A 12,610-nucleotide genomic window follows, 5' to 3' on the forward strand; every position below is an offset into this window, starting at 1 on the left:
AGAGAGCTGGGCAGCTGTTTTGGAAACATCCCACCAGGAGATCACTGCTGGACTGAAAATGTGGCTCCAATAGATTTAAGACCAATGAAAGGGCAGTCATGCCCTCCTCTCCTTCAAATAATCTCTCTTGGAATACCRCCCTTGCAGTCCAATGCCACGCCAGATGAGGCAGATGCTCTTTTGCAGCACTACATGCTAAGGTCAGGCTATGCCATTGATGAAATTCACCCCTGGGAAACTCAAGATTCATTGTTATTCTCAAGTCACTTTTGAAAAACAGATCAAAAGTTTTCTGAAGTAATAATAGCCAGGAAAATCTTCCAAAATGCAATCCTGGAAGCAAAACAACTGTCCAAGTACACAAGAAAGGTCTGTTCCACACATCTCTTCAGATCTGCTCTGTAAAGCATCATTGGCTTGAAGACATACTTCTGCCAAGATTTTTCAGAAATTACTTCAGCTGTTCCAGCCTAGAATGTGATCGGTGATGGCTACTGGGCTCTTACTTTAAGCAAGTGTCTTAAAGCCTTGCAGTTCTYATTAGCAGATACCTAGAATTAGTCTTAGACATTACCATAATGCAACCTGTGTGGAGCTTGTCAGAACCACAAGMCACAGAGAAAAACTATTAGTATTTGCAAGGTGCATAAAGACTATTATAATCTGAAGCTTCTTAACCACAACAGTTTCTGTCCTTTTCTATTTCTGGGCTATCCTTTCATTGTCTCTGGAAAACCAGTGTGCACCTACGCTGGACAAAAAAGCACTGCTTGAATTTTATACTGTCATGAAAGACAACCCATCAAGTATTGCTTTTTGTGAAAATGAACTGGGACTTTATGAAATACCTTGATGACAAACAATTCATCCATCCTGCAGGTGGTAAGACTATTGTAACTGCTTGATCCCATATGCTACAGATGGATAAGAACATCCATGCATTTGTCTCAGAGAACTCTCAGTATCACTTGGGGGCTTAGTTAAGATTTCTCTGATTGCTTTAACCAGCTCTCTGAAGTCTCTGAGTTTCCAGCATCAGTAACTGTGGTGGTCACATACACACATACCCTGCATGAAGAGGCATGCTACCAGCACGKTCTCTCAACCTGAACTCCTGTGGAAGAGCGTCACAGTTTCCTCCCCTTGACAGGCAGTGAGAACCAGCCAGGCTGCCAAGCTCCCATATAACAAAGAGGGCTCTCATGTGCACCCAGAGGGCTGACTAATACCTCACCTGCTCCCCTTCAATGAGCAGGGTCAARGAACCTTGTCTTTGGTTTCCACAGCAGAACAGAAAAAAATACAGTTTTAAGATTTCACTTAATTTTACCCCTTCAAAGAGGAGGGAGAGAGAACTGCATGCCAATATTTCATGTCTTCAAGGCCACTCCACTAAGCTGGCAGAAGTAAATGTTGGATGTAATTCCTCCACAAAACACTGAGACCCAGAAGTAAACACCACATGGCAGCTCCTGCCAAACTTAAAAATACATTGTGAATTTAGGTCTCTAGCCCTAAATGGTAGCTATTAGTAAAAGTAAGCAATCAAATAATTACAGAAACATAAAGTTGAAGGGAATTTCCCATTACAGGTTATGTGGTTCTTCTTACACTATTTCCCTCTCAAAAAAGCTTACTGCCTTGGTCTCTGGCATCTCTCAATGAGCCCCTCAGTAGGTGGAGTAACATTTCTGCTCTTCCAGATCTACAGAGCACAAAAAAAATTCTCATCTTCCTTCTAACAGCCCTCTACCCTCCATCTTCACTGTACAATTCCTYACACAGACTTCTGACCCATTTATTATACAAAAGGTTTGTTGGTACTCATCTTTCATTCTTGTCCCAGTGCACAACAGCTCTGCTCAGCCAAGGCTGCACTTGTTCTTCAGCAGGACAGTTCACAGCTGCCATCACATTCAGTTGCCACCTTAGCCATCTCAGGCAGCTGTGGACTTCCCTGTGTTTTTACCCACAAGAGATGGGTTGGATACCCATACCCCAGAAAGCTCAAAGCCACGGATTAATTAGTAAACACTTTGGAAATACCATATTTTAAAGTGGAAAATTTGAAATGTTTCAAAACAACATAGGTAAGGACTGAAATAAACTGGAGCTTGTAATGTCAACTGAGCTTTGAGAACACAGGAGGAAAAGAAAGGTCACTAACTCTGTGTGGCTCAGTCTTGCAGCCACTCAAGGCACACAGCAGAGCTATCACAAGCCAGACAAGAAGGATTAAGTTATCAGGCTGGTCACTGCACCCTTCTGGACCTGAGACTGTATGTACAGAGACATCCTGAGCAAGATTGTTTAGTCTAGAGAAAAGGAGGCTCAGGGGGGAACTTACTGCTCTCTACAACTACTTAAGGGGAGGCTGTACACTCATCCCTTCCCCCAGGCTACAAGCAATAGGACAAGTTGCTTCAGGGCAGGTTTAGATTGGACACCATGAAAAATTTATTCACTGAAACGGTAATCAAGCATCAGGACAGGCTGCCCAGGGAAGTGGTGGGATCACCATCCCTGGAACTGTTCAAAAAATTATGTAGATGTGGTAGTGAAGGACATGGTTTAGTGGTAGACTAAGCAGTGTTAGGTTAGTAGTTGGACTCCATCTTGAAGATCTTTTCCAACCTTAATAATTCTATGATTTCCATGTCCTTAGCACAGTTGTTGCATAGTCTGAAAAACTTTCCTACAGATAATAGGAGTACCTGCAAACGGAAATCTTCATGCAATCTGTCAGAATTGAGAAACTTTAGAAGTAAAAATACCCCATCTACAAGAGAGCAAGATTCAAGATCAGCACACCATTTTCAAGAAGGCTAGATGAGTGTTTCCTCATTTCTGAATTCATGCTAAACTAATAAAAATTAAAATTGGTTTCAGCATGTGATATCTGAGGGCGTCATGCTCCCATGATGCCCTAAACAAACCACAGCCAACAGCTGTGCTAGAGGCAACAGCACAGCCTGCACAGGGCCAGTGTGCAGCCTCTGGGGAAGAATTTGCCATCAGTGGGTCCTGCACYGTATGTCTCACTAATTCAGAATTCAGCAATTAGAAAGTTGAAGCTGAGTCATGTTAGCATCAGGCCTAGTTTTTCAGTGTGGAGAAATACTTCCCAGAGAAAGACACCGGGACCCAAACAACTTCAAATATGGTMATGAACTTTCTCTGTTAAGTGCTGYAAGAATTAAAGGCCACCTTACTTAGGAAAAATTCAGACTGCTGTGACTTAACTAGGATCAGAGCAGAGGCTATGTTTCTCTGTGGGAGAGGTCTGCTATCACAAACACTCTTACTTTAAGGCACTCATACTGCAACCAAGCTATAAGACAGATTATTTTTAACCAATCAAGAAGAAAGTTTTCACAGTTTCACCCCAAAAAGGAACTATGTACACCTGGGACTGTCCGCTCTTCAGAGGAAATATCAGAACATTTGCATTTGAGGCCATTCACAAAACCTGGCCTGTAAAATCACACAATGGAAGAGGTCTCAGAGTCATCTTTTTCCCCACACAGTAAGATCTGATAGTTTCATCCTAATACTTTGTCCATGAAAGCAGCCCATTTCAAATAGGTTCTTCCTTCACAAGAGTCAGAGCAACAGCAAATGGCTCACCTTTGCAACTGTTCTGATGTGCACAAACCAAAAACCTGGCATAGCATGCAGGTGACAGCCATATCAGCTATGATTTGTGTAACAYTAACACAAGTCCAGAAATTTTCAATCTTTGTGTACCAATCTGGAACATGTTACAGCATGTTGTTTGGTTTTATCTCATTTTTTCTCTCCATCAAATATTTTCTGGATAGGCTAGAGTCAGTTTGAGATGAATGTATGCGTATTAAAGTGAGATAACAGAAAATAAGCTGATTTMTTTGTTATATAGAAAAAGCAACAAAAACCCAGAACACAATCTCCCTTTCAAAACCCTATCTACACAAAGCCAAAGCATAATTTGTTTCAGCACATGCYAACTTGCAGCACAGATGGAGAAGGACAATAAATCCAACCATGATAAGTCTACAGCCTAGAGCCTGACCCTAAGAAGTTTTGCCATGGATGACTGGCAGCCAGCCAACTAAAAACCCAGACAGCCCACTAACTTGCTGCTCAGAATGCAGMAAGACTGGCAAGAAATGGCTCTGGGAAAAGACTTCAGAATCAACATCCCTTTGGATTCTCACACACTCTTCAACTACATTAGAACCTACTCCTTGTTTGGCCTAAAATAACTAACAGCCCTTGGATATGTTTAGTAACACCATTAACACTAATAATCCAGTGAGATGTTTAAACCTCCTCAWGTCTGAACAGCATATTTAAAATCAATAAAATACTGGTTGTTTTCTTGACTGAAGTTTGGAGGAAAACAGTAACTAAATTTTGCTTTTGACAGAAAGAGTCAGAAAGGATAAATTAATCTCCATTCAGTTTTATTTTTCGGAGTGTAAAAGTTCAGACACTCTTTTCTGTCTTCTTCCAGACTGAAAACAAAGGAGCCACTCTAGGTCRGGTTAAGCTTTAGCATTGGGAAAACAAGACATGTTAGAGGTATGTGAAAGGGAGATGCAAACTTCAGCTTATGCAGATTTTTAAAAGGTACTAAGAAATATCTTTTGTGACCTGGTTACCTGAGAATGACATCTTCAACATAATCTCTACATCATCTTTTTTCAGGGAAACCATTTTGGCCAAGATCACTACTTTCAAAATTTATTTTTATTGTGATAAATTTGTCATTGTGATTATTACAGCTGTTATCCTGGCACAAGGCATCTTTATGTACACAACACTACACATACCACCTCATTTATGCCACAAAAAAGAGAYGAACATTAAGCCAAGATGCAGCCGTAGGATTCCAGTCTTGCTGAGGCTGACAGAGAATACTATAACCCTACCTRTGGCAATATCATGAAAATACCTGGATGAGCATGACTGCCCAGAGCTCTCCCCCTTCATTCCAAAAGAAACTATGAGAAAGAAATTCTACAGTACTCTAGGCTTTAGGACAGTCCAGAATCATTTACAACTCCATAYCCTGGGCATGGGTAGTCTCCAGCTGTTAATACCTCTCTGCTAGTAAGCCCTCTGCACTAGTTACAAGGTGATCACTTTCATACTGGTTGGGTTATTTTTAAGGCCATCACTGCAAATCKTTAATTAATCTCTGCTTTCCCATCATATGTTACAAACTGATCTCTTGCCACTACGGTTACATTTCTGATTTTAGGCCCAGTGCTAGAGAACACATATTAGACCATATTTGGGTTCTGGTATGACAGAAACAAGATGGAAGGAAAAGATAATTCCTTCCCTTAAACAAAATTTTCAAAAGGCAATTTTCCATTGATTGGGGTCAATTGCAGACTACAATATTCATAGGCAGAACTTTAAGTACAAAAAGCTTTTATTTTCAATTTTCTTTCAAAACCAGGGACCCAAGACAACCTCAAATTCAGAAGTTCTCTGTGGTGATCTATCCTGATTAGGGACCAACTGACCAGACACAGAAAGATCTGCTTGCGTAACTTCCWAGTTTACAAGGTTTGGACGATTAGCTTTAGTTTTCTCTTTATGTAAAGCACATTATCAGCATCAAAATAAGAATAAACTGTATCATGCATCTCCCTCCTCCAACCCCTGACCAGAAAGCACAACACCATGCCTAYGGTCTTACCTTCTGAAATAGCCTTCTTGACAGCTGCAAGGTAAGCATCAGGCTCATCTTCATTTGTGAGTTCTTGCCACTGAGACCAATCCTTGAAAAAGGTCAAATAATCATCACAGTCCGTAACACCACAGAACAGCTTGACTATTTTGCACGGGGGCCATAACGCTTCCTGAAGGCTCTGCAGGATGTGAGGGACATAAAAACTCTGCACCAGCTCAGCAGAAAGCAAAAGGATGATACTCCGACTTCTGCTGAACAGGTCCAGCTCCCGGTGGGAGATAGCAGAGCTGTCTTCCAGCTGGTAGCTCAGAATCCGATGCTTTCGAATGTGCCGAGCAAAGAGGAAGAGGTTCTGGAGGTACTGACACCATTCAGTGGCGTCACTTGCGTACACAATCAGCACATCATATTCTCCAGGGGTTCCTGTACAGGTGCAAGATAATCACAGGAAAAAGAAYTAAATTCAGACTATGAACTGAGCCACAGCTTTGCAATGAAGAAACTCACAGCACTGTCACTGTAATTCCTGTCAAAAACTACAAAGGATTTCAAAGGAACRGTAGTTCTATCCAAAGTGAGGTGTCCACAGCCACAAAAAACAGTTCTAAGGGTGGATGAACTCCTACTTGCATCTACTACACTAAATTTAAGTAGCTTTTTCATCCTCAAAAAAACCTCCTATAGAGAGCATTTCCTATGCAGTTTCAAGTGAAACAAACTACACATAGAGATGTACTGATTTAAAACATTCTGATAGGGAAAAAAAACCCCACAAAAACCAGACATTCAAAACAAACTAGCTTGAAAAGGGGAATTCACCTTCACATGTAAAGTTAAAATCATTTTAGGCAATTATAGGGTCTCTGCAATACCACTGCAAATCACAACATGTCCAAGTGAAGCATACACCAAACAGCACACCTAACGAAGTCCTTTATTTAAAGGAGGCCACACAATGCTTACAGGAAGTCAAYAGGGCCCCGTGGTGTTAGATATTTACTCTCATTGCAGCAGAAAGCACACTGCCTGCAAAGTATGCATGCAACTAAGGGACCATCAGCCCCAATGCTCACAGCACAGCCACTTTATCATTCARGTTTCAGACATTTCACAAGGCTGTGTTAGAGCCCTTCCTCAAAACTGTCATAGAAAGTTTTCCCAACAATTCTGGAATGATAAAGCTTCTCTTCAGAGGGAAAGAACTAATACAATAGTGGTGGCCATAACACAGCCCAAAATACACTCACCAGAGCTCACATCTTCCATAATTCTCTAGAGATAGCTTCTACCTACAGACTCMAGCATTTCTGTGCTCTGGAATGAAAGCACTTAAAACTGTTAACAGCTTGCTAAGAAGAGCAGATGCAAATTGAACAATATGACATGATGCAGTGCTCACCCACCAATCTGAAGATAACTTTTTAAGTGTAATTTAATTTTCCCAATTACTTGTCAAGAAATTTACCCAAAACTGAGGTTTACAACTCAGCCCCATGGTAAATTTCAGAGGTGAACATTTCAAATCTTGTTAAGAAATTGTCTTCTTCTAATTCCAGTTTGACTCTTTAGAAGTGTCAACATTTTCAATCTATGTCCATCATGAAGCAAGCAAAAGCAGGTTTTTCCAATTAAAGCAGAGGGCAACACTTAAAATCTGGCWTCAAAAAAAGAGGGTCTGCTGAGCGAATTTACCAGAACTGAAGATGAGATGATTGCAGTCACTTTAGAAAAATTCAACCAAAATTACACAGACTCTCAAGACTTCATTCTACCACCTTCCCCACAACCTTCATTAAGAAATTAAGGCTGAAACAATATCTAGGCTGAGGGACTCCAGCCCTAAACTACACAATTAGCAGTTTTAAACTGTAGTTCAGCAGAAATGATAAAGTTGAGAAGTAAAGAAGATGTGCTCTGTGCTTGACCAGTAATGTCATAGTTACCCACATAAACAAAGAAATCTCTAGCAGTGAAAGGATGATATCCCAGCTATGGAGAAAGACTGTGCAGGGCTGATGTATTCACTAGGACAGCTGCATTTTGGAAGTAAATACAGCTCCTGAACCCCAAATGTAGGATACAGGGTTCCCAAAGGAGAGGATCCAGCAAAAACATAAAGCAGAGACCTCAGAACTCAAAACCTTGAAACCTTTAAGCTAAAAGTGCAGTGCTAAGAAAAAAGATGGCTTTCATACCAGTGAGCCCATGACTATTGCCAAAATATCACTGASGGTGGCTGAGCACCACCTGGCAAAGACAACAGAATCACGTGAGCAAAAACAGGAAAACCAAACAGAATTCAAGTTTTATTCTAGAAAGGGAGATGCACCACAGACTTCTGCTTCCACTGCCCTGTGCTGATTTACATGCAGTACAGTGGGAAAGGACAGCACAACTGTCTGCTGAGAATGGAGCCCACGCACTGCACTTGGCCAGCTGAGCCCGACCTCAACAGATGGGACAACCATGCAACAACTGTCTGAAGTGTGCTCAAAGCTCCTCAAGCCCTACCCTGGTGCCCTCCAGCAGAAGCCCCACCTCCAGCCTGAGAAAATCAGTAGTGGCCTCCTGGGCATTTTAACATTCTGTAAAATGGAACACCTAATCCTATCTATCATTTTTAAGAAGCACACAGCTTCCACAATTAAACCTGTGAGCCAACAGGCCTTTCTCCAGTCTTTCAAATGAAAGGAAGCATCTGTGCTTGGAGATACGGTGGAGGAGCCATTGACTTTAAACATGCATTGAACTGCAAGGGCACTAAGAACGCAAGAATCCCTCCCTTCTCTTGTAAGCAGATGAAGGATGCAAACTCGACATACTCACTGCAAGTTCCCTGCCAGAGCAGTGCAACCTTTGCATCCAGCAGGAAGGAACTTCACCTAGTGTTTACAAAAGGTATTGATCTCCTAGCTAGCACTGCTCCACAAGAGCACAGAGCTGTGCCAGCTCTTCTCAGGCCTTCCTACAGCTCCTACGGCCTTTTACACATATACAACAGAGGAACAATGCTCCTAAAAGGAGAACTGAGAAATAAAATTACTGACTCCACTTACAGAGCCAAATTAATGCTCTATGTTCATAAGCAAAAATWTCGGAAGTGGGTCTTGCAGAGCTAAATAAGCTTAAGTCAGCATTGGGACTGTTTCAAAAAACCCCAAAAACCTAGAAATAACTTCAATTGCAACATTTTCTTTTAAATGAAGGATGACACAGAACACTCCTTCCCAGATCATGCTGTTATTTATCTAACCAAATAGCTCCCTTTGCAGCACCAAGTACTGTCCAATCCACAGGGAATAGTGTAATAAATGGAGAACACACTACCTTTCAGGGAGGCTTTTCACAATTCTTCACACATCAGACAAACTCACAGAGCACAGTCCAAAACACAAAATATATTTTGCCTATTGTACACATATATGGAAATCCTTTGGTGAACAMCAAACATTTTATTTCCTTAAACTCTGACCTTAGATGGATGCTTTGACAATGCTTTTGACAGGCTGGTTTTGGAAAAATAAACATAAGGATGCCTTCAATTAAAGGAAGAAATATATGAACACCACATACAATAGCAACATGAAGAAAAATGGTTGGCTGGCACATGTCTATTTTTCATACTCTCAAGTGTGATCTAGTTTAAATTTTAACAATACCTTGTTACTGGATTCCTATGCTTATAAATATTAAAGTAGCTTAAGTATTAAAAATATGTTTGCATCTGTTTATAAAATGTCATCACTATTAACAATACTGCARGGTATGTTTATTTATTTCACAGAGAATCATGAAGGTGCAGTTCTGTTGCAGTTTGCAATGACAAACCATAATCTTTGGACTCCTTTCCAGCTGGAGCTGCCTCTTCAGTGTTTAGATGCACACTTCATTATACAGCAATGATAACAGACTGATGAGATTACAAACCAGCACTGCAGAAATGCCTAAGAGGCACCTACAACTGAAGTGTAAGCCCCACAGATTAAACAGAATGAACAATATGATACAAAGCTTTCCCCAGCTTACAAACTGCACACAAAATGGAAAAGGATGACAAAATTCAGTAAAAATCACAGAAGTCCATGGCAAGAGAAGCATGAATGACTGTGTCATGCCTTCACAGTCCCTTTTTGAACAGCAAACTATGTCTGTGAATAGTAAGGTGRTGATCTTTAAGTTCAGAGCAAACATGGGGTAGCGGTTTATAGCCGTATCATAAGGCTCTGATTACCACTGAAATAGCTAATGGATAGTGTGAGGCTGGTGTATCAGCTCTGAGTTAGACTATATCTTACAATATCAACTGTTGTTATCTATTATTTCATTCCATAAACCAAAAGGTTTGACCTTTTTTCAATTTACAGATCATAAAATTTTCCAGTGTACTTGTGGGTCCCATAAAGAATATTCAGGGCTGAYAGTAATACACAGCTTTTGTGTGCCATCCTTCACATACCTCTTTTCAGTAGATCATGACTTCTCATAGTCCACAGACCAGGTAAAAAACTGAGACTAAATCCTTTACTTCAATTCAGTTGAACATATGCAGTGGCAATCAATCTATGTTCATCTGCTAGAAAAAAACCCACCTCTAATTCTGACTACATAAGAAAGGCATTATATAACCTGTTGAAGTGTGGTTTGGAGTGTGTATGGAGAACATGCAAATATTGCAGTCCAAAATAAGAATCCTTGATAAATGGGAATTCACTCTTCATGAAAGACAATTGCCTGTGGCTTAAAGGAAACCCAACTCAAAGTGTCTTAACAATCCAATTCTTAAAAGGCAAAGCACTTCCAAGAGGTGATAGAAACTGCKGGAGGGCCATTAAGAAGTCCCCAGCGCCTTCCACATTTCAGTATCTGAAGTGTGTGTATTTAAGTGTTGTATGATGAAATAAATGCATTCTTTGCATATATGGAAYGCAAAGTAATAGTGATCACATGCAATAATTACTAACATCTCAGTGAGACTTCTTACCGCTGGAATAAAAAACCTTCACTTTAAACAAAATGCTGCAAACAAGTAAGAGGAAATAGCAGAATCAAAGTGGATAAAATTTCTGCAAACCAAACTTCACTGAGAGGAACAAGAGATTTGCATTATGATAAGTTAATCTAAAGTTGTTCTATTTTTACGAGTCTCTGTGAAATCACCTTCTGTTTATAAGGATAAAAGTAGTTTTGCCCACAAGCCTCCTGAGGCCTCCGTTTAGCTTATTTTTACATCACAAGGAGATACGCGTCAATAAAACGCAAATGTTACTTCACACCCTGAGAATTGCACGTTTTTCCTTTTTTAGATAAAACGCATACACTTCCCTGCAAAGAGAGGAACTTGCAAACTGGGCATTAGCAAGACTTACACAATACAGGCTAAACCCCTCTCCTCCTTGAGTTTGCAGCTCTATCCTAGGTAGTGTTACCTGCACATATGTTATCTAAAACATTATCAATTACGGCATTAGCAATTACTACCTCAGCCTGTGATCCGCTGCCACCGTGGCAAATGGGGACCAAGTCATACCCCAAAAGGAGCTGGTGCTGAACGATAAAGACGTATGTAGGAAGAACTGACTTCTGTATAAAACATCACAGAAGAACATGCACGTGGTAACGGGGGACCAGGACAGATTACAGAACACCCTCTCTCAGAGCTCGCTGATGTGCCATGCCGAAGTGCATTTAAGACGCAGGAGAGCTCTGCGAGCACCTGCCCCGAGCTCAAGCCAAGCAAAGCAAGGCAAACTAGAAAGCACTGGAGCCCGGCTACGAACAAAGTAGGCACTGTCGCTMTGAAGAGCCCCGAGGTCCCCTAAACTCGGGGAGTGGACCCCCCTTCCCACCGCCCCGCAGGGGGAGCGGGCAGGGCTCCGCTCCGCTCSGCTCGGCGCGGGGGCACAGCTGCGGAGAGCCCCGGCCCGCCGGAGTACAGCGGGACAGAGAGCGGGCAGAGCACCCCGCCCCCGCCGCGCAGCACGACCCGCCGGAGAAGCCCSGCCACTTCCCCCGGCTCCCCCGGGACTACAGCCACTGCACCTACCGGGGGCCGCCATGGTCCGGGGCTGGCGGGGAAGGGGCCGCTCCCCTTCCCTCACATCGCCGATGCAGCAACGCGGTGCATCCCCCCGCRGCCGCTCTCTCGCCCCCGGCACGGCACAGGACACGGCACCGGACACCGGACTCCTCCCGGCCCCGCCTCCCGCCCGCGGCGCCCCCTGCAGAGCCGGGAACGGGGCTGCTCCTGCCCGGCCGTGCCTCGCCTTCCCGGTACTCGGCAGGGCTCTTCCCCGAGGAGGGAAACTGCCTTTCCCAGCTGGCTCCAATCACATAGTCCATAGGTGGCCGAGGAAACAGCGCTACGACGAGGAAGAGCTATCTTACAGTGATACAGAAACTCCGTATCCTTGGTCCTGGAGAAACTGGAGCAATAGTTGTGGAAGAGAACATGCGATACCTGCTTTACACTCATCCCTAACTTAGGTTTTGACATGTCTTTTATGAGCAAAGCTCCTAGAAGGAAGCCAAGTTGTTGCCTACAGAATAAAGTAGTTTGATGTTCTGTGTTTTCATCTAGAAGATGCTGTCTTCCAAATGAGATTTACCAGTTTCCATAAGATTATGCTCATGTTTGAGTACAGAGGCAATAAGCAGTGCAAGGGCATTGCTATTGTTCAGAGAGATGGGCTCAGCTTACTAATTTTGTCACTGAAGACAAAGCAACAGATTCTGCCTAAATTTTTCAGCCTATTCCTTTGCAAACTTAGAAAAAACACTTGCACTAGTGAGGTCTTTCATTGATGCACTTCAGCACAGCTAAAGCAGACCCCTTACAATCTGGCCTCCCAGTCAAGGCAGTCATTCCCAAGCAGTCAATGGACATTCTGTATGCAGCTTAGTGTCACCACTAACGTTAGAACAGAG

General features: G+C 42.4%; 1 protein-coding gene across 1 annotated transcript in view; it reads right to left on the reverse strand.

The window, feature by feature from the left end:
• Positions 1–12,040, reverse strand: part of PIK3AP1 (phosphoinositide-3-kinase adaptor protein 1) — a 34,560-nt gene extending 22,520 nt beyond the window's left edge. Inside the window, 3 exon segments of the mRNA XM_057375130.1 lie at positions 5,693–6,109; positions 11,730–11,862; positions 11,864–12,040. Coding sequence (XP_057231113.1) covers positions 5,693–6,109; positions 11,730–11,862; positions 11,864–12,025 — 712 coding nt within the window. The 5' untranslated portion in view covers positions 12,026–12,040.
• Between the last annotated feature and the right edge of the window lie 570 nt (positions 12,041–12,610).

This window comes from Malurus melanocephalus, unplaced genomic scaffold (genome assembly GCF_030028575.1).
Source record: "Malurus melanocephalus ecotype Western Australia unplaced genomic scaffold, MMel_1.1 scaffold_240, whole genome shotgun sequence".
Lineage (NCBI taxonomy): Eukaryota > Metazoa > Chordata > Aves > Passeriformes > Maluridae > Malurus > Malurus melanocephalus.